This window comes from Aquarana catesbeiana, linkage group LG02, assembly GCF_042186555.1.
Source record: "Aquarana catesbeiana isolate 2022-GZ linkage group LG02, ASM4218655v1, whole genome shotgun sequence".
In the NCBI taxonomy this organism is placed as follows: domain Eukaryota; kingdom Metazoa; phylum Chordata; class Amphibia; order Anura; family Ranidae; genus Aquarana; species Aquarana catesbeiana.
Window position 1 is genome coordinate 389,755,952 of NC_133325.1, and position 20,669 is coordinate 389,776,620.

Here is a 20,669-nt window from a genome sequence, read left to right on the forward strand (position 1 = left end):
TGTCCTGTATCCTAGCGGTCATTTTCTTCACCAATTCCACATTTTTAATTCTAGAAAATAGGGTCGATGGGGGTGCCTTTTGCAATTTAGAGCTACGAGACAGCGTGCAGCCGTGAGGATGTGGCGTAATAGTTTTTATAGGGTGTGGGAATTTTCGGTGGTGATAAGCCTAGTAAAAAAAAATTTCAGTGTCGTGGGGACTGGTATCTCAAAGACGGGCCAACAGCTGTTGAACTGAGTTCCAAAAGGGGGTGATAAGTGGGCCGCTCCAGTAGATGAGGAGGGGGCTTTTGTTTCACTGACAAGGCCAGCAGCGGTGGGAGCTAGTGGGGTAGATGGCATGGAGCACATCTAGGCTCAGGTACCAAAAAAAGGAGGATGTTATAAGCGTTTTCTTTATACAGTGTGCAGAATGAGCTTTTCGCTGTTTGGGACCAGATCACCTGCCACTGCTCTATAGGGATACCAGATCACCCTCCTCTGCTCTATAGGGATTTCCTCATTGAGTGCCTGTTTGCCCTGCACTTCTAAGGGGTAGGCATTTAGTATCATGTATATATTGGAAATTAGGCCCTTCTGGGCAGAGCCAGCTAGGATTAGGCTTTCAAAGAGGGTTGGAGGGGTAAGTTGCAGGTTTGGGGCTATAGTTGGGGCATAGTGGCGGATTTGCAGGTACCCATAAAACCCCTGGCGGGGCAGATCGAGTTTGGTCTGAAGTTCGGCAAAATGCAACAGTTTGCTTGATCGGGGGTCTACTAGGTTCCCAAAGTGGAATAGGTTCCGTGATGTCCACGGCGAGGACATCCAGTGGATAAGGCTGTCTGGCACCTTGGGATTACAGACAAAGGAGGTCAGAAGTGATCTTTCTGATGATAGCTCATGGAGATGTGACAGTTTACGCCAGAGCCACTAAAATTGGGACATGGAGCCCAGCAGGCTTGATTTTTAGCTTCATGCATTCTGCTGCTACCAATCAAAGCCATTGACAGGGGAGTGGGGGAAGGGCCGAGTCCCGATGTCTGTGTCTATACACGTGGACAGCAAAGTTCAAGAGCGAGCTTTCATGAGAATTTCTTTCTTGTGGGGGCACTCAGCGGAGGGGAGGAGCGCCGGCGGGGGACCCGAGAAGCAGAGGTTCTGTGCACTACTTTTGGTACATCTCCCCCAATGGGACAGGCAGTGTTTGTAGGATTGTCGGGTAAAAATAAATGTGGTGGAGCTTGAAAATAACATTGCAGCCACCACAGCCAAGAACTGGTAAGCAGTAATTGTTTTTGGGTTTAGATACGCTTTCAGTAGTCTTGAGCGATTAGCATGACAGAAGGCTTAGGTGAACTAGGAGCTCATAAAACTTGGTGTCCAAATTCCATCTTTCTGAAAGCTCATGTATCCCTTAATACAATACTGTTGCCTCTGCTTGAGTCTGCAGTAACAAAGGGCACAGAAGGTGCTTACAAGTTGATGTACGTATTTTAGTTTCTGTTCCTAAAGCAAAACTTAACCCTTAACTTGCTAAAAAATGCACTTTAGCAAGGAACATACATTCCACATTTAATAATTATGCTACCAAAATGAGTTTGTACTGTAAATTGCCTCCAGCATTGTTCCTGTTTTTCTTGCTGGAGGCTGTCACTTTGCCGAAGGCCAGAGCCCCTGAACAGCAGTAAATCTTTAGGCTGTCAGCAGACTGGCCTCTACATGTTTGGCACAGTGCTGAGCAGAGCAACTGAGCATGTGCAGAGCAGGATGAGACGGTGTATTACTTTTAATGTTTTACATAATGTACTTGCAAAAGGGGCCAGCATGAAATGATCTAGGAGCACTTTATTTTCTAATTAAAGTATATTAAAGTAGTTGTTAAAAAATGAAGGTAAAAAATTTTAGCATTAGTATCCCTGCTCACCCCTTTTTAACAGTGAAAGACAGAGGAACTAAAACCAGAAACGCATTTCAAAATTTTTAATTTGCATTTTAATGAGTTAAATAGTTGACCCCTTCGCAAAACATAACTTGGTGGCAAAACCCTTGTTGACAAACGGAGGTCAGACATTTCTAGTAGGTGGCCACCAGGTTTGCGCAGGAGGAATTTTGTCCCACTCCTCTTTGCAGATCCAAGTTAGTAAGGTTTTGAGGCTGACGTTTGGTAATTCGAACTTTGGGCTCACTCCTCCATATTTTCTATGGCATTAAGGTCTGGAGACTGGCTAGGCCACTCCAGGACCTTAATGTGTTTCTTCTTGAGCCACTCCTTTGTTACCTTGGCCATTTGTTTTTGGGTCGTTGTGATGCTGGAATATCTAGCCACGACCCATTTTGCCCTGGCTGAGGGAAGGAGGTTCTCGCCCAAGATTTCACGGTACATGACCCCGTCCATCGTCCCCAAAGCATATTTTTTCCACATCCATGTTTGACCGTGGGGGTGGTGTTTTTGGGATCACAGGCAGCATTCCTCCTCCAAACACGGCGAGTTGATGCCAAAGAGCTTGATTTTGGTCTCCTCTGACCACGACACGTTCACCCAGTTTTCTCTCTCTCTCTCTCTCTCTCTCTCTCCCTCTCTCCCTCTCTCCCTCTCTCCCTCTCTCCCTCTCTCCCTCTCTCCCTCTCTCCCTCTCTCCCTCTCTCCCTCTCTCCCTCTCTCCCTCTCTCTCTCTCTCTCTCTCTCTCTCTCTCTCTCTCTCTCCCCCCCCCCCCCCTCCTTAGTTAACCCTTTCCCTTCCAGTGACATACAGTAATCGGTGCATTTTTATAGCACTGATTGCAGACAATTTTGACAATTATACAGCCATATCACTGTTGCGATAAAAATTGCAGATCGCCGCCATTACTAGTAAACATTCCATAGATCTATTACCTATTTTGTAGACTCTTTAACTTTTGTGCATTCCAATATATGCTTTATTGCGATATTTTTGGTAAAAAAATAATAAAAATGTAGAACACATATTGGCCTAAACCTGAGGAAAACATTTTTTTTTTTTTGGATAAATGTGGGATATTTATTATAGCAAGAAGTAAATGATAGTGTGTGTGTGTGTAGGTTTTTTTTTTTTTTTTTTTTTTTTTTTTTTTTTTTTTTTTTTTTTTCTCAAATTGTCGCTATTTTGTTTATAGTGCAAAAAATAAACACAGGCAATCAAATACCACCAAAAGAAAGCTCTATTTGTGGGGGAAGAAAGATGTCAATTTTGCTTGGGTACTGCGTTGCACGACAGCACAATTGTCAGTTAAAGCGTCGCAGTGCCGTATTGCAAAAAATGGCCTGGTCATTGAGTAGCCTAAACTTCAGATGGGCCTGTACATGTGCTTTCTTGAGCTGGGGGACTTTGGGGCTGATGCAGGATTTCAGTCCTTCATGGCGTTGTGTTACCAATTGTTTTCTTGGTGACTATGGTCCCAGCTGCCTTGAGATCATTAACTCCTTACCGACCAGCTCACGCCGATATACATCGGCAGAAGGGCACGTACAGGCATATTAATGTACCTGTACGTTGCCCTTTAAGACGCGGCATTGTGGGCGGGCACCCGCCGCGAGCTCCATGAGTGTGAACACGGATCCAGTGGACTCTATGTCCTCGGGGATACCCGCGATCGTCTCGCGGAGAGGAAGAATGGGGAAATGCTGATGTAAACAAGCATTTCCCCATTCTTCCTAGTGACACGACACTGTTCACCACTCCCGCTACACAGTAATCAATGCATTTTTAATCACACTGATCGCTATGTGAATGGTCCCAAAATAGTGCCAAAAGTGTCCGCTCTGTCCACCATAATGTCGCAGTCACGATAAAAATCGCTGCCATTACGTGTTTATGTGTGTGTATATGTATATATATGTATGTGTGTATATATATATATATATATATATATATATATATATATATATTATATTCTCCATAAAACTATCCCCCTATTTCGTGGACGCTATAAATTTTACGCAAACCAATCAAAGGCTTATTGCAATTTTTTTTTTTTTTTTTTTTTTTTTTTTTTTTACCAAAAATATGTAGAATACATATCGGCCTAAACTGAGGGAAAAAAATTGTTTTATATATATTTTTGGGGATATTTATTATGGCAAAAAGTAAAAAAAATATATATATATTTTTTTTTTTTCTCAAAATTGTCGCTCTTTTTGGTTTATAGTGCAAAAAAATAAAAACTGCAGAGGTGATCAAATACCACCAAAAGAAAGCTCTATTTGTCAGGAAAAAAAGGACGTCAATTTTGTTTGGGAGCCACGTAGCACAACAGCGCAATTGTCAGTTAAAGCGACGCAGTGCCGAATTGCAAAAAACGCTCTGGTCTTTGGCAAGCCAAATGGTCCAGGGCTGAAGTGGTTAACAAGATTCTCCCGTGTAGTTCTGGGCTGGTTCCTCACCATTCTCATGATCATTGAAACTCCATGAAGTGAGATCTCGCATGGAGCCCCAGACTGAGGGAGATAGACAGTTATTTTGTGTTTCTTCTATTTGCGAATAATCACGCCAACTGTTTTCACCCTTTCACAAAGCTGCTTGGCAATGGTCTTGTAGCCCATTCCAGCCTTGGGTAGGTCTACAATCTTGTTCCTGACATCCTTAGACAGCTGTTTGGTCTTGGCCATGGTGGAGAGACTGGAATCTGATTGCTGGACAGGTCCTTTTTTTTTTTTTTTTTATTTTACAGGTACCGAGCTGAGATTAGGGGCACTCCCATTAAGAGTGCTCCTAATCTCAGCCCATTGCCTGTATAGATGACACCTGGGAGCCAGAAATCTTGCTGATTGGGGATCAAATACTTATAAATATATTTGCGTTTTAATGAGTGGAATAACTTTTTTTTTAAATGGTTTTTCTGGGTATTTTTGTTCTGTCTCTCACTGTTAACATAAACCTACCATTAAAATTATAGTCTGATCATTTCTTTGCCAGTGAGCAAACGTACAAAATCAGCAGGAGCAAATACTTTTTTCCCTCACTGTATTTACTCAACACAATCGCATTTTTTTTTATTTAAAAAGAAAAAAACTTGTGTGTTTTTATGTTAATGTGCACAAAAATTTGTTTTAGTGGATTTTTATCCTCCTCCTAATATGCAGTTGCAAAAATGTTGTGCAACAATGATGGCAACTTAACGTGCTTGTGTATATATCTGGACTGCAAGTGGTTAAACTAACCAAATTGCCAATCTTGAAGCAGCTCTTACCCCTTTCGCTAAAAGCCATATTGGTATGCAGATCTGCTTACTGGTATAAATTTATCTGAAATTCATCCACCCCCCTTTTTACTTGGATATAAAAAAAAATGTTTTCCGTTACCTGGTTGAGTGAGGGCTCTGGTTTCAGAAATGCATCCCTGGAAATGTTCCATAACAAAATAGAATGTGACCTAGTGCAATGTTTCTCAACTTGAGTCCTCAAGTACCCCCAACAGGTCATGTTTTCAGGATTTCCCTCAGATGAAACGGCTGTGGTAATTGCTTAGGCAGTGAAACTGATCAAATCACCTCTGCAAAATAATGGAAAGCCTGAAATATGACCTGTTTGGGGGGGGGGGTGGTATTTGAGGTCTGGAGTTGAGAAATATTGGCCTAGTGCACCCAGTGATGTGCCTTCATACAACCAATTTGTCCTGGGACACAGCACATATGACCAATGAATAACTTGTTTCCAACATTGTAGTTTAATACATGAATGTGTGTGTATGCATATATGTGTGTGTGTGTGTGTGTGTGTGTATATATATATATATATATATATATATATATATATATATATATATATATATATATATATATATATATATATATATATATATATATATATATATATATATATTATACCACTTGCCAACCATACACCATATGAAGTCGTCATGGGCTTTAAGTGGTGATATCTGAATGATGGCTGCAGGCATCATCCAGATATTTTTTTTCAGCCAGCGATTCCCTGCAATGTAAAAGCAATCATAGCAGCTGTACATTTTTTTTTTTTTTGTCTTACATTTTTAAAGTCCTATTTGCATTTATCGAAGTACCGTACAGGCAGTCCCCGGGTTACGAACACATTAAGGACTGTAGGTTTGTTTGTAAGTGGAATTTGTTCGTAAGTCGGAACACTGCTTGTAAGTGTAACTTCCGCCTGTGCAGGGATGTGGGATGTTCCGGCGCCCGCCTGTGCAGGGATGTTCCGGGCGCTTCTGGGGCTCTTCTGGCCATATAGTACATGAAGTACTGCAGTGTGGAATGTGGCAAGATAGCTGCTTGGAGGTATCCAGGACCAGCGTGGAGCACAAGCAGCCGACATTGAGGCCGTTCGTAGGAGTCATTCGTAAGTCGGGTGTTCGTAAGTCAGGGACTGCCTGTATCTGTAAGGCAGCCTTTACTAAACTTTTCTTAAGGTGTAACTGGAAAAAAAAAATCTTAGAACCATTAAAAGATTTTAAAGTACATATTAATGTGCAAAGGAATGTATATATGAACTATTATGCTTGTGTTCAAATTCAAACCATATATTTTGCACCTCCTTTTTTGATAGTGTTGCCGCTTTTACTATTCCTTGTCATTCCTCTTGCTGGTAGCTTATTTTGCCCAGTCTGTCGCCTCTAAATCCTGTGCCTGTGCACTGTAATATTCAGCTTCAGCATTGCTAATCAGACATCCCTCCCCTGTGTGTGTGCTCACTCTGTTCTTGGTCCTGCTTTACACTTGACTGAACAGTGAGCACAGAGGAAGGGTTACTTAAAACTGTGTAATTATCTCACTCCCCCTTCTGTTGCACTCTGTTCTTCATCAGAACGACTTGCTGCTAGCAGTGGGTCTAAGCCTCTGTTAGCCTTTTGCAGACTACTATAAAAGTAGCTCCCTCGGTCAGGTAGTGTTGCTCTGTAAATCTCCCTCTCTCCAGTGTGTTCACAATCCCCACCTATACCTTGTGATCGCTCAGTGCCTGAGTTGTCCAGTGATTGCAGTCAGCCATAGCCGCTGTAAAAAATCGCTTAAAAAAAATCAGACATGCTGCTTGTACCCATGTTGATCGATCGTTCAACGTGGGTACAATTGGCCTGCCCATGCATGGTTTGAATCTTGGCTAGTCCCTTTTTTTTTTTATAAATCACTTTTTTTCTTAAGACAAATTTCAACATACAACATAGAAATACACATTGCACAATATATCCATATGAATCATTTAATTAACATAAACCACACTACCACCCCCCACTCCAAGAAAACACCGGTTCCTTGATCATGTCCTCTTGAAAAAAAAGAGAACAAAAAGGAAAAAGCCCACCCGCTTACCCATAACCAAAACATTATTCAAAGTATAATTAAGAAGGGTGCTTTTCAGCGCCCTATTACATGTGTCAACCTACAATACAAGAAAAAAAAAGTAATAAAAAATAAGTGTAATTTCGAATTACTATTTTCGTGTCCTATTACATTTAGTGTTTTAATTCAATGTAATCTCACTCCTCTCTCTCCACCTCTGCACCTTTCATTTCAATCTACCCTTCTTTATGTGATTCCATTTAGTGTTGCCCATCCCGTGCCTAATTTACTAATATAACATATCCTCTTCCTTTTAATGACAACAATCATCTCTCCACCTTGCCTCCCAGAGGAGGAGAAAAAAACAACCCAACGCCTCCCAATTTCCCCCCACCAGATGCATCTCATAGACTATTCGATCCATAACAAAGCATTGCCCCCAGAAGGGTTTAATCCACCCCTATTTCTGAGGGGTAATACAGCCATCCTGCCCATGTATCTTTAAATTTATTTTGTTGGTCTTTGATCATATGTATCCATCTCTCTGCTTCCATTATTTTTTTTTTTTTCTACCTCCCTTTTCCAATCCATTATAGTGGGACTTCCTAACTGTTTCCAAAATCTAGGTATTAATATTTTGGCTGCATTTAGCAAATGGGGAGTAACGCTTCTTATAAAACCTAGCGGATGATGGCATCCAATGGGCTAGTCTCAGCGTAACAGGGAGACATTAGAACAGTCTGGCTGGCTTTAGACAGGAATGTAACAAGTAGGGGGGCATTTGTCTTGAGGGCTGCAGAGGTCAGAATGAAGCCCAGACCATGTATAGACAGATTCAGCAGAGAATCACACAGAGGAGAATATGATTTCACTTTACTCAGCAACAGAAACCTTTGTCTAAGATGACAGGGATTGAGTTACTAAACGGATGAGTGACACAAGATCATGAGAAGGGGGATAACAGCTACTGCTGTTTCTTGGGAGATCAATCTCTGAGCTTTCAGCAGATCTCAATACCGAAATGCTGTTCAGGCTGCACGGGCGCAATACCTATTTCAATGCAAATAATTTGCATTCTGCAGCTTGGGTAGGGACTTGGAGAACCTAAAGAAAATTGATCATTGTGTGCTGCAAAGCGTTTTACTTTGCAGAACTCTTTAATGTGTGTAAAGTTCCACTTTTAAGGTGTGTTGTAATTTTTACAATAAATACAGTTCCTCTTTAAAATAAAAAAAAAAAAAAAAACTCCAGCTCCTGTGCCTTTTTATCTTTAACCAGTTGCCAAATGACAGCTACAGTGCTGTCGGATAATTCTGGGAGGCTGTCATGACGTCCTCCCAGAATCGCGCTCCTGCACGCCCCCAGGGGCGAGCACCTGGGATTGTCCGTGGCCGTCGGGTCTTCCAAGACGCGGCGCATCACAGATTGAGGTAAAGGTCAAATGACAGCAGCCCTTTACTACATGATCACGCCATCCAATGATGGCGTTATCACTTGTAAACGAACCAAAGCATGCCCGGCTCCTCATGCCGATCCATGTAGCATGTGAGGAAAGGGGGGAGCAGGGTGCAGCAGCGCTGTGGGCTGGATCTGAAGTGCCCACAGCGCTGATCATACCCCATCAATGGCTCCACCCATGGCTCATCTGTGCCACATTAGTGCTCATCTGTGCCACATCCGTGGCACTACAGTGCCCATCAGTGCCTCACAAAAGTGTAATAAGTAGTCAAATTAGATTTGAAATTGATGTCCCTAGAACACCTGACTGTGCTCCCTGAATGTTGGGCCTCTGTATGTGGCCAGGCTGTGGAAAAGTCTCACACATGTGCTATCTCCATACTCAGGAGGAGTAGCAGAATGTATTTTGGGGTGTCATTCTTTCCATATCTTATAAATGGACAACTTTGTGTAAAAAAAAAAAAAAAAAAAAAAAAAATTTTCATTTTTCTTTCCTCATTTTTCAAAAAATTGTGGAAAAACTACATCTTCAAAAGACTCATTATACCGCATAGAATATACGTTGGGGTGTTTACTTTCCAAAATGTTTTTTTTGGGGGGGCATTTCCATTGTCCTGGCGCTCCAGGTCCTTCAAAAGGTGTGAGAGGTAGTATAGAAATTTATATGTGTAAATTTGATGGTGCTCCCTGCATGTTGGGCTCTATATGTGGCCAGGCTGTGGAAAAGTCACACATGTGCTATCGCCATACTCAGGAGGAGTAGCAGAATGTATTTTGGAGCGTCATTTGTGGTATGCATATACTGTGAGAAATAAAATGTTAACTATTTGCCGACCGCCCGCCGCAGATGTACGGCTTGCCATACCGGTACGGCCATTCGTGCGCCAGCATTTGTCGGCGTGCGTACTCTCCGATTGGCCAGCAGAGGAGCCAATCAGTAGGTCCGGCGCACGGTCCCCATGCCAGTAAAAAAAAAAAAAATTATATATATTTATATTACTTTTTTTTGTTTATAGCGCAAAAAATAAAAACCGCAGAGGTGATCAAATGCCACTAAAAGCTCTACTTGTGAATAAATGTCAATTTTGTTTGGGTACAATGTCGGATGACCACACAATTTGTCAGTTAAAGTAACGCAGTGCCGTATCGCAAAAATTGGCCTTGTCATTAATGGGGTAAATCCTTCCAGGGCTGAAGTGGCTAATATGACAATTTTGTGGGGAAAAAAATAAAAATTTTGCAAAGAATTGTGGGAAAAAATTACCATTGCAAAAAACTCACCATGCCTCTTACTAAATACCTTGGAATGTCTACTTTCCAAAAAGGGGTCATTTGGGGGGTATTTGTACTTTCCTGGCTTGTTAGGCTAGGTTCACACTGGTAGGACATGACTGTTGTACTACTGTCATCCTACTTTGCCCTGCTACATCTGTCCTACATCGGTCCTACATCTGTCCTATTTCCATCCGACTTCCATCCGACTTGAATGAACAAGATAAGATTTTGCTCTGACTTTGAGATAATACGACTTGTCCTTTGACCAATCAAAACAATCCCCAAGTGACATTCCTTTTTACGGTTTTACTGCTGCTGTAATCAGTGTCGGATGTCACAAGTCGAATGGTTAGGACAAGGATCCTACTTTTATCCGACTTCAATGATATTCAATGGGCTAAAGTAGTTTCAAAGTTGGACCAAAGTAGTGCAGGGAGCATTTTCAAAGTTGGACCAGTTAAGACGACTCTCATAGGGGAAACGTTGATTTTCACACGTCATGTGACATGACCTCCCAATGCCTGAGTGTTTGTCTTACAAGTGTGTTTTTTCCATTTATAGCGCAAAAAAAAGTGGTGATCAAAAAGCACCAAAAGAGAGCTCTATTTGTGTTTAAAAAGGGACAAAAATTTCATATGGGTACGGTGTTGCATGACTGAGTCATTCAAAATGTCAGCGCACCGAAAGCTGAAAATTGGTCTGGTTAGGAAGAGGGTTTAAGTACCCAGTGGGCAAGTGTTTAATTTCTCCTAGGAAAAATAGCAGTGCAGTCCCCAGGGCAATAGCCTTTATTAGCTGTATAGCAGTTGTGTGAGATCTACTGACTAGTTTCTAGTATCGAAGTTCCCAAAAGTGGAACTTCTGCTTATCTCCCTCTCCGGTGCCACAGTTGGCACCTTTTGGGGGGGGTGGAACGGGTACCTGTTTGACAGGTACCCGTCCCCACTTCTGGGAGACTGTGTCCCGGTGCCATCTCTCAGAAGTTTGCCCCCCCCCCCCTTCAGCTGCCGTGCCAGTTAGCGCAGCACGCTTTGCATCTGCGCAGTAGGGAATTAGCTGTGAAGCCAAAAAGCTTCACTGCCGGTTTCCCTTATGATGAATGGCGGCAGCACCCAACAGCCGGTCTGAATATCGGCTGGGGTGCTGCTATTTTTGGCTCCCTGAACAGGCAAGTGTCCATATATTAAAATTCAGCAGTACAGGATTTGTAGCTGTTGACTTTTTTAAATTTTTTTTTTTGTTTTTTCCCCCCAGGTGGAACACCTCCTTTAAGCTGGCCATACATTATGACTTTTTCTTCAATTTCCTTTAGATTTACCTTCAATGTAGTACAGGAGCCTGATTGCATACAAATTAAATGTGTTTCAACCTCATATGGTTTTGGTTATTCTAAAGTAGGGCTGCAACTAACGATTATTTTCATAATCGATTAGTTGGCCGATTATTGTTTCGATTAATCGATTATTCGGTTAATAACCTTAAAAAAAACTGTGGTGTATAATTTAGTTTAATATGTAAAGTTTAAAAAAAAAAAAGGAAATGTATTCCTAAATATCTCAATGCAGTGGTAAATATAAATTACCAACTTCATGGTTAGGGAGCAAAAGCTCTAATCCACTCTGAGAATAAGACAGAGGAGATATACTGTATATACAATTAGAAGAGATATACTGTATATACAATTAGAGGAGTTCTACTGTATATACTATTAGAGGAGATATACTATTAAAGGGTGAATCTGGTAAATATCATCAGACTCAGAGATCCATTTTTTTCATTCAGCGAATGTACAAAGATTTTTCGTCTGAATATTCTCGTCTGAAAATTGATCCGTGTGGCCAGCATAAGGCTCGGTACACACCTATGCAGTTTGGTTTTGATCTGTTTCTGCAGTGCTTTTTGCTGTGCGTTTTGATTTTTGCACACGTGATTTTGCTGCGATTTGCGTTTTTGCATTTTTTTTGGACAATTTGTTGTTGGGGAAATTTAAAAACACAAATTGCTGCAAAAACGCATTACGTGCTTTTTAGCAGCTTCTCTATTTAAGTATATTGAACCAAAAAAGCACTGGTTTGTGTTAAGGAAAAAAAAAAAAATAAGTCCCTGACCCTTTCCAAATACGCAGCGGCTGAAAAAAGCATAGATGTGAACGTGTCCCATAGGAAGCCATGTAAATGAACTGTAGTGCGTTTCTGCAAAAAGCACCAAAAAACACATAGGTGTGAAGCAGGTCTAAGACGTTTAGTAATATAATGGGGTTAAAAAAAATAAAATTAGCCCTTTAGATAATCACTACTGTAAGGGTTCATTTTTTTACTGTAGAACTGTGAAAGTAATATTTACAGCAACAATTATTTGCTCTTTTTGTGCTATAAAGGGCTCATTTTAGTTTTTTTTTAACACCATTATGTTACTGTCCGATTAATCGATTATGAAAATAGTAATCGATTAATTTCATAATCGATTAGTTGTCGATTAATCGATTAGTTGTTTCAGCCCTATTCTAAAGGAAAATTATACAATAAACTTGTATGACCAGCCTTAGAGTAAAATTTGGTGATGTCACTACAGAGCTGAAGAGGAATTTGCCCTGCATGCATCCACCTGCTTCATTAATTCCGTGGGGATCCACAACAGATCGAGATGTCATTCTCAGGGGGAATGAGTTTGTTGAGGAAAACAGCTTACAACTCATAGGAGTCCCATTCATAAAGGAAGGAGGGAACAAAAATCTTCTAATACAAGAGCTGCTGCCCAACAAGTCTGACTTGTTGGGCAGCAGCTCTTGTATTAGAAGATTTTTGCGCTGCATGTGTTTAGTGTCTATTTATTTCTTTTGCACTGTACACCACATTGTTACACATGTTGATACCTCTTGTATTTTCTCCTTGTAGTAGCGCAATTATTTGTTTCATTTGCGTACACAACTAGTTTTTCATCTAGGGAGCCTGCATGGATCCCAGTCAGCCAAGTAGATTGACAAAGTGCAGTCGCTATGTGCGCCATCATCGATGCAAATAAGGTAGGGGAGCAGAGGTATCCCTTTATTGTACCCCTGCCAATCAAAAAGGGGGGCGACAGTTCACTGCCTATCCTTATTTGGGCTATTGGTGATGTAAAACACTTCAGTCCAATTTCTAAAAGTCTGACCAAAACCTTTCCCCAAGCACATGATCTATAGATCCAATCAACTGGATCAAACACTTTTTCTGATGTTAATCCTGTCCTGAATGCAGCTGGAGGTGTGTAAAAACCTGAACAGATTTGCATCTGTAGACTTTCCAGGCATAAAGCCAGTGACGTTTCACTTTGTTTGAAGGGGGCTCCTTATGATCTGGTCCTTCTGTCTGCTAGTGACCACCTTCAGGCTGCTAAAATGAAAAAGCTGGACCCTCTGTTGATCCACTATTATATATGGTCTATGTCCTCTCTGAAAGTAGAATCGTTCAGATGGATTTCGATCTGTGTGCATTACATCAACCCCTGAAATTCTATTTTCTTCTTGTTGTGCAGGTTTACCCAATAAATTGGTAGCATTACTTGTAAATTTTATCTCCACATTGTGGAACCTTATTGTGGGGTACTTGGAAGACCTTCTGTAAAGGGAGCTATTGGCACAGGCTTTTTTTGCAGCGGTATATGTGGATCTTAAATCTTCAGTTAAGTTACTGCTGGAAATTGCTTACCATTTGGAATATTCAAATTTTGTCCTGGACATTGCTCAAGTCAATGTGCTTCTAGAGAAGAAACAAGCGTATCAAATGACAAAAATGGAATATGTTGTATCGTACTAATCCTTAGATATAATGGTTGCATTATTTTCCTGTTTTGGGATTTTTGTTTTCCTCTCACCTCAGGATTTGACCAGTGACACACTTCTGGTTTTAGGATGGTTCCTCTTTCTATGGATGCCCAGACAGCAGCACTGTCTGGAGATAGTGTTAGATGGACTGTAGATATAGAGAGACTTTATGTAAGTGACTACCACTTAAGCAACAAGCCTAGTTCTAACATTTGTTTACATGTTAAAATCAGTGTTTTTTTTTTTTTTTTTGCTAGAAAATTGCTTGGAGCTCCCAAGTGTATATGTATGTGTGTATATATGTGTGTGTGTATGTGTATATATATATATATATATATATATATATATATATATATATATATATATATATATAATATTTATTTATTAATTTATTTCTCTATCTAGATCTATATCAGAGACCCTAGAGAATAAAAGGGAGATCGTTGCAATACTTTGTCATGCCGTATTTGCAAATTGGTCTTAAATACCTTTTTCAAAAAAAAAAACTTAGCCCCATTTTTATAATGTAAACCTGTTACACCGAGTAAATTGATACCCAACATGTCATGCTTCAAAATTGCTCACGCTCGTGAAATGGCGACTAACTACGGTATTTAAAAATCTCCATAGGTGACGCTTTAAAAATTTCTACAGGTTAACAGTTTAGCATTACAGAGGCGGTCTTGTGCTAGAATTATTCTCGCTCTGACGATCAGTGATACCTCACGTGTTGTTTGAACACTGTTTACATATGTGGGCGTGACTTGCATTCGCTTCTGCACGCAACCTCGGAGGGACTGGGAGCTTAAAATGGTTTTTTCTCTTCTCTGCGCGCCGCCCCCTGCTCACCCACGGAGCCAATGCGAGTGCCCGGCGGTCGCGATTGCTGGGATCTGTGTGTGTAAACAGTTTCCGGTTCTCTGAGGGGAGAACAGACAGATCATCTGTTCATACAGAGTATGAACAGCGATCTGTCATATCCCCTGCACAGTCCCCTCCCCCCTTCAGTTAGAACATGTACTAGGACACACTTAACACCTTAACTGCCCCCTAGTGGTTAATCCCTTCACTGCCAGTAACATTTTCTCAGTAATCAATGCAATTTTATAGCATTGATCGCTGTAAAAATGCCAATGGTCCCAAAAATGTGTCAAAATTGTCCAGTGTGTCCGCCATAATGTCGCAGTCCCGATTAAAAAAAATGTGCTGAATGTATAAATGACACTGGCAGGGCGACCAAAGGTTTAACTGTGTTCCCTGGGTGTGTTCTAACTGTGGGAGGGCTGAGCTTACTGGGACAACACAAAGATCGTTGTACCTGATCACTAGGAACAGCAGATCTCCATGTTTTCCCCTGTCAGAACAGGGATCTGCCTTGTTTACATATGCAGATCCCCCGATCTGTGTGCAGCGATCGGGGGTAGCCGGCGGACATCAAGTCCACGGAAACCGCGCACACCCACAGTATCTATTGCATGAAACTACGTACAGATAGGTCGTTTTGTTCGATACACTGCGGCAGGGCTTCTCTATGTGCGGTGGGAAAGTGGTTAAAGCAACCAGATTGTACCAGTTTCCCTAATGCATCTGGTGATGTGCAACTATATTAAATAACTTCTATCCTCTTTTTTTATACTCTGTCCAAAGCACAGAAAACATTTTGGCCTAGCATCCCACTTTCAATAATTTAAGGCATGTGAACGCAATATTTAGTTATTTTTTTTCAAAATATCAGTTTACTTTTTGATATTCATATTTTATATTTTACCAGGTGACGGAGTTGAATGACCCTCTTTCAAACGAGGAAAGGAACCTGTTGTCGGTTGCATACAAGAATGTTGTTGGAGCCCGTCGCTCCTCATGGAGAGTGATAAGCAGTATTGAGCAGAAGACCTCTGCTGATGGCAATGAAAAGAAAATAGAAATGGTTCGTGCCTACCGTGAAAAAATTGAAAAAGAATTAGAAGCAGTATGTCAAGATGTGTTGAGCCTCTTAGATAATTTCCTCATCAAAAATTGTAGTGAAACACAGTATGAAAGCAAAGTGTTTTACTTGAAAATGAAAGGCGATTATTACCGATACTTGGCAGAAGTTGCCACTGGAGAAAAGAGAGCAGCAGTGGTTGAATCTTCAGAGAAAGCTTACAGTGAGGCTCATGAGATTAGCAAGGAACACATGCAACCTACTCATCCTATACGGCTGGGCTTGGCACTCAACTATTCTGTGTTCTACTATGAGATCCAAAATGCCCCTGAACAGGCTTGCCATCTGGCTAAGACCGCCTTTGACGATGCTATTGCAGAGCTGGATACGCTGAATGAGGACTCCTACAAGGACTCTACACTTATCATGCAACTCCTACGTGACAACCTAACACTCTGGACAAGTGATCAACAAGATGATGATGGTGGAGAAGGGAATAATTAAAACCACCTGATAGACTGGCAGCCGCACGCTGATGCTACTACCGCAGTCTTTATTTTTTTTCCCACAAGTGGGGGGTTGAGGGTGGGGGAGGGCAAGGAAGGGACAACCTCTCCAGGGAAGACCCTACCACCTGTCTTTGATTGCCTCTTCGACATTTTGCCAAAACACCACGAGTGGAAAGTTAGACTGGCTGTGCTAGTATGGAATGGCAGCCTAACACTGGCACATGGACTGTTCTGTAGTTAATAAAAGTGGAGCTGTTTTTATTTTAAGTTATCGCTAGACATATTTAGAAAGAGATTTAAGAATAGGAATAACTTGAATGGAATGCCTTTTTAATAGTTTTGTGGTTCCAGTAAGTTATTTTATATTTATATTTTTAGCTGTATGCATGTCTTGCCCTTCATGCTTTATTCATATTTATTTAGTGTATGGTGTACTTTGTACACTGCAACTATTAAAACCTAATTTACACAGAATTCTACAGCAACAATTAAAATAAAATCCCTACTAACATATTCTTTACTCTGCCAGCAATAGAATAACTCAACATCACTTAAATTGGCAATCAGTGAGATTGCTTCTTTCAAAGAAAAAAAAATCCAATTTAAACTATTGATGACGTTTGGTATAGATCTGGTAGCTTGTGGGTTCAAAATTAAATTCAGATGGACTTTAAATAAATCTCTTTATCTAGCGTAACGCATACCATTGTAGATGTTCTTGCAGTCCTAAAACAGTATAGTTTTTCATAGTGGTGTTTTTTTTTTTTTTGTTTTTTTTTCTGCTAATTTATTCTTGCTCAACCATAGCTTGGTTGATGGCTGCCCCTTTCGACCTTTAAACAATCTGAAATTGCAATAAGAGTATATAAAAAAAAGAATCTGTACTGAGTTGTATGAATGAGTGCCTCAGGTAATATTTGTTCCTGCAATTATTGTGGGGCACAGAAAATGTAACTGAAAACAAATTACCCCTACTCCATCCTCCACTTCAAAATGAAAAACACGTTTGTACAAATAATCTGCAGTGTACTTTTTGTTGGAGTATTCTAGAGCATTTAACTGTAGAGTTTTAAACACAATAGTGTTTTTAGTTTCCTTGGCTACATTTTGGCTATAAAATACCAGGAAAATTGTCTGAATCAAATGGAATTGAGTATTACACAAAAATGGAATAAAAATGTATTTGTTCTGTATGAAAAAAATAACTTTATTCCCACTAATCCTTTCAGAAGGAATCCCCAACCATAAATGAGATGAATTGGATTAATTGTTTTAATTTTGTTAGGATTTCATTACATCATCTGCTACTGTATGTGGAAGGGTAGTTAATCTCGCATTTTACCATGCATTGTGTCTTTTGGCATGCATTAAATGGATAACTCCTGTTAGAAACCTGCTTTGTGTAATTTTCTGGTTTGATACTTGCAACCAAAGTTCTAAACGTTCTAGTTTAGAAGTATTTAAAAGGAAACTGTATAGGAAGATTTTTTTTTTTTTTTTTTTTTTATTGCATATATATCATTTTTAAGCCATAGGTAACTACAGGACATGTGACAAAATTTTAGCTGATGCAACTTTCATTCAGACTTAATGAGTTATGCTTACTATAGCAGTGCTAGAGTAGCGCAATTGAAGCCAATATTTGATTCAGATACTTAAATGAGTCTAAAACTCCCTAGTATGGATTGGCTAATCAATTGCTAATTTACAGTTTTCCTTTTCTGTCCCCTAATGTCTATCCAGTGATCAGTGTTAAATTTACTTGTCCCATGTGGAAGTAATTTACTGGAATTACATGAACTATTTTCCGTTTCTTGGCTGCTATAAAACCTTAAAGATCTTAAGAGGGCTCCAATGCTAGGGATGATGATTAGGTTCTAAGCAGCATTTTTTTTTTTTTTTATTGCACTTGCCTATTTAACAGTTTTTCCAATGAAATGACTACCGCTGCATTAATCTCAATACAATATTGTGCATGCTAGTGTTGTATTTCTATAACGTAGCTTGAAATTAAATTATACAGTAGATGTTATGTATTCCTATGGCAAGCCAACTACTCTTCAATTTCATTGCCTTTATTTTTAAGAAGCAAAGAAAATAATTTTCTCCATTGGAAAGCGAGGGTTAAAGGTAGACTACGTTCTACAGAGCTGTAATCACTTATTGGTCTGTAATGGATGTTGCTATTGTGACATGCAGATATCTAATTTTGGTCTAAAAAGAGAAAAAAAAAAAAAGAAATGCTACAAAAAAAGAATAAAAAAAAATTAAAATGCATTAAAAAAAATTAAAAAATTGGGTAGATGGGACATGGGAGGGATCCTAAACACCAGTTTTAGCCTAACCTCAATGTCTGGTGTTAGTCATGGTGAAATTCTAATTATTAATGTGTAGGACAATTGCTGTTTTTGAATAAGCCTATGTTTGTGCTTCTTTGTCATTGTAATGCAGTGAATTATTTAAGGTCAGATCAGTGGATTATCATTTTTGTTTCATTTTTATTTTAAACAAACTCCGTGTTTCAGTACAGATTTTTTTTTTTTTTTTTTTTCTTTTTTTTTTTTGGCACACGGACCATTTCTAGCAGTTTTCCTCAGTGATGGAATATCATGAATGTGATTCATTATGTAACTGTCGCACATTGAGCAAATAAACTTACAGATCTGATGTGGGTGCTGCTTCAAAGTAATGTGTGGTGTTTTTCTTCAGTGTCCATCATGCAGTCTTCCTATCAGACTTTCCTTTTTTGCACCCTTTTTACATTCCTCCCCAAATCTTTTGTGCCTGTGCAGTAGCTTTTTGTAAGTTTCTATGGGAAACTGTTTAAATTACCACACAATGTTGCCAGTGCACAGAAGATCCGCAGTGACATGTAAACAAATCCAGGAGTCTAGGGTAAATGCATCTGGGGAGGTGGCTAGGTAAACACAGTTGTACTTTGAGAGTGCAGTTATCCTTTAGAACCAATTCGTATTGTGTGGTGACTGAGGTTTTCTGTGTGGCTTATTCACACTCCAAAGCAGCCTGGAGCTGTGATAAAATGCAGCATGTCTGCATTTTTATCGCAGCGCGCTGTATAGAATTGTTAGTCACTGTACAGCAGATGTCCGGTGACATGAATTAAATTTTACTTTGTGCATGTCAGTTGACAAACAGTAACTGTGTGATGTGCTGAAAAGCACATCACACTTCCCCCTCAACGTGGCACACTGTAGCTGAAAACTGACAGCTAGCTGCACACTAAACTGCTCTGGTTTAGTGTGAATGGGTCCCATTATGAAAGGTCCACTATTTACAATCTTTTCAGTGGGTAGGGATCTTGCTGTGTAGTGTGGCACCCTTCAGTGTAGTTAGATGGAATGGTCAAAACTAACAGGCAGCAGAGCAGTAAGGCTCAATGCACACTAGGAGCAGGAAAAACATGGCATAAAAGATGCAAATTGAAAGCATATTGTACAAAGTTTAGGCAAGTTTAAGAGCATTTTAGTTTTATAGGTGTTTTTTGCACTACACTCCCCTCTGCAAAAGTTTTACTCCCAAAATAGGCATTTTGCAGCTTTTTTTGCTGGGTGCCATATTGGACAAAAAGAGCAAAGGATATTGTGAGCAGAGATTCCTGAGCCATGCCACTCTACTCTTCAATTCTATTCAATTTTTTTTTCCTGCCTCTTTACATCCCTGGCAGAAAACACCGGTAGTAGTCATAATGTGCAAAGACACATAGAACTGCTTCTAGAGGTAGGTGCAAAAAAAGTCAAACGCCTGTAGAATCTACTTTTTTTTTTTTTTTTTTTTTTAAGTCCAGTGTGCATGGAACCTAAAAGGGATATTAAAAAAAACTGCTACTCTTAAAGCGTAACTTTATCTATAACTTGCGGAAGAAATGGGGTTGGGACTTTACATGAGGCATATTGATGTGTAGTATAATGTGTAAAATAAACATAAATGGGCTGAATGTCACAATCCCCTAAGGGTACATTATAATTATAAAAAAAGCTGATAATAGAACATTTATGATACAGAATGTAGTCATAAAAAAAATCATCAATTTATGATACATTTAATGACAAGTAATTAGAAAACATGATTTGTGATACTCAGAATGAGTGATAAATGGTCAAATACATTACGTATGATCCATACAGGATTATCATTATGTATGAAATTGATAAAGATTGTAATACAGTTAACAAGGCAAACTTGTATTTGGCATCCATGGATGAACACAACGCGTTTCATGGCCTCTTGCCAATCATCATGAGTTGGATGCATGAATGAACTGAGAATGAATTAATTTAGGGATCCACCATTCCCCATAGAAAAAAAAAAAAAAAAAAGAGGCACTAACAATGTTTCTTACAAGATAGCCCATAAGTTATAGCCAATAATAGAATAAGGAAAGGAGCGGTGGCCTGACATGGGTGGACCCGACAGGGGTTGAGGCAGGAGTCCC

General features: G+C 39.9%; 1 protein-coding gene across 1 annotated transcript in view; it reads left to right on the forward strand.

Moving 5' to 3' along the window:
* Positions 1-18,901, forward strand: part of YWHAG (tyrosine 3-monooxygenase/tryptophan 5-monooxygenase activation protein gamma) — a 41,266-nt gene extending 22,365 nt beyond the window's left edge. Inside the window, exon 2 of the mRNA XM_073615201.1 lies at positions 15,555-18,901. Coding sequence (XP_073471302.1) covers positions 15,555-16,211 — 657 coding nt within the window. The 3' untranslated portion in view covers positions 16,212-18,901. The remainder of the gene's footprint in view (positions 1-15,554) is intronic.
* The last annotated feature ends 1,768 nt before the right edge of the window (positions 18,902-20,669 follow it).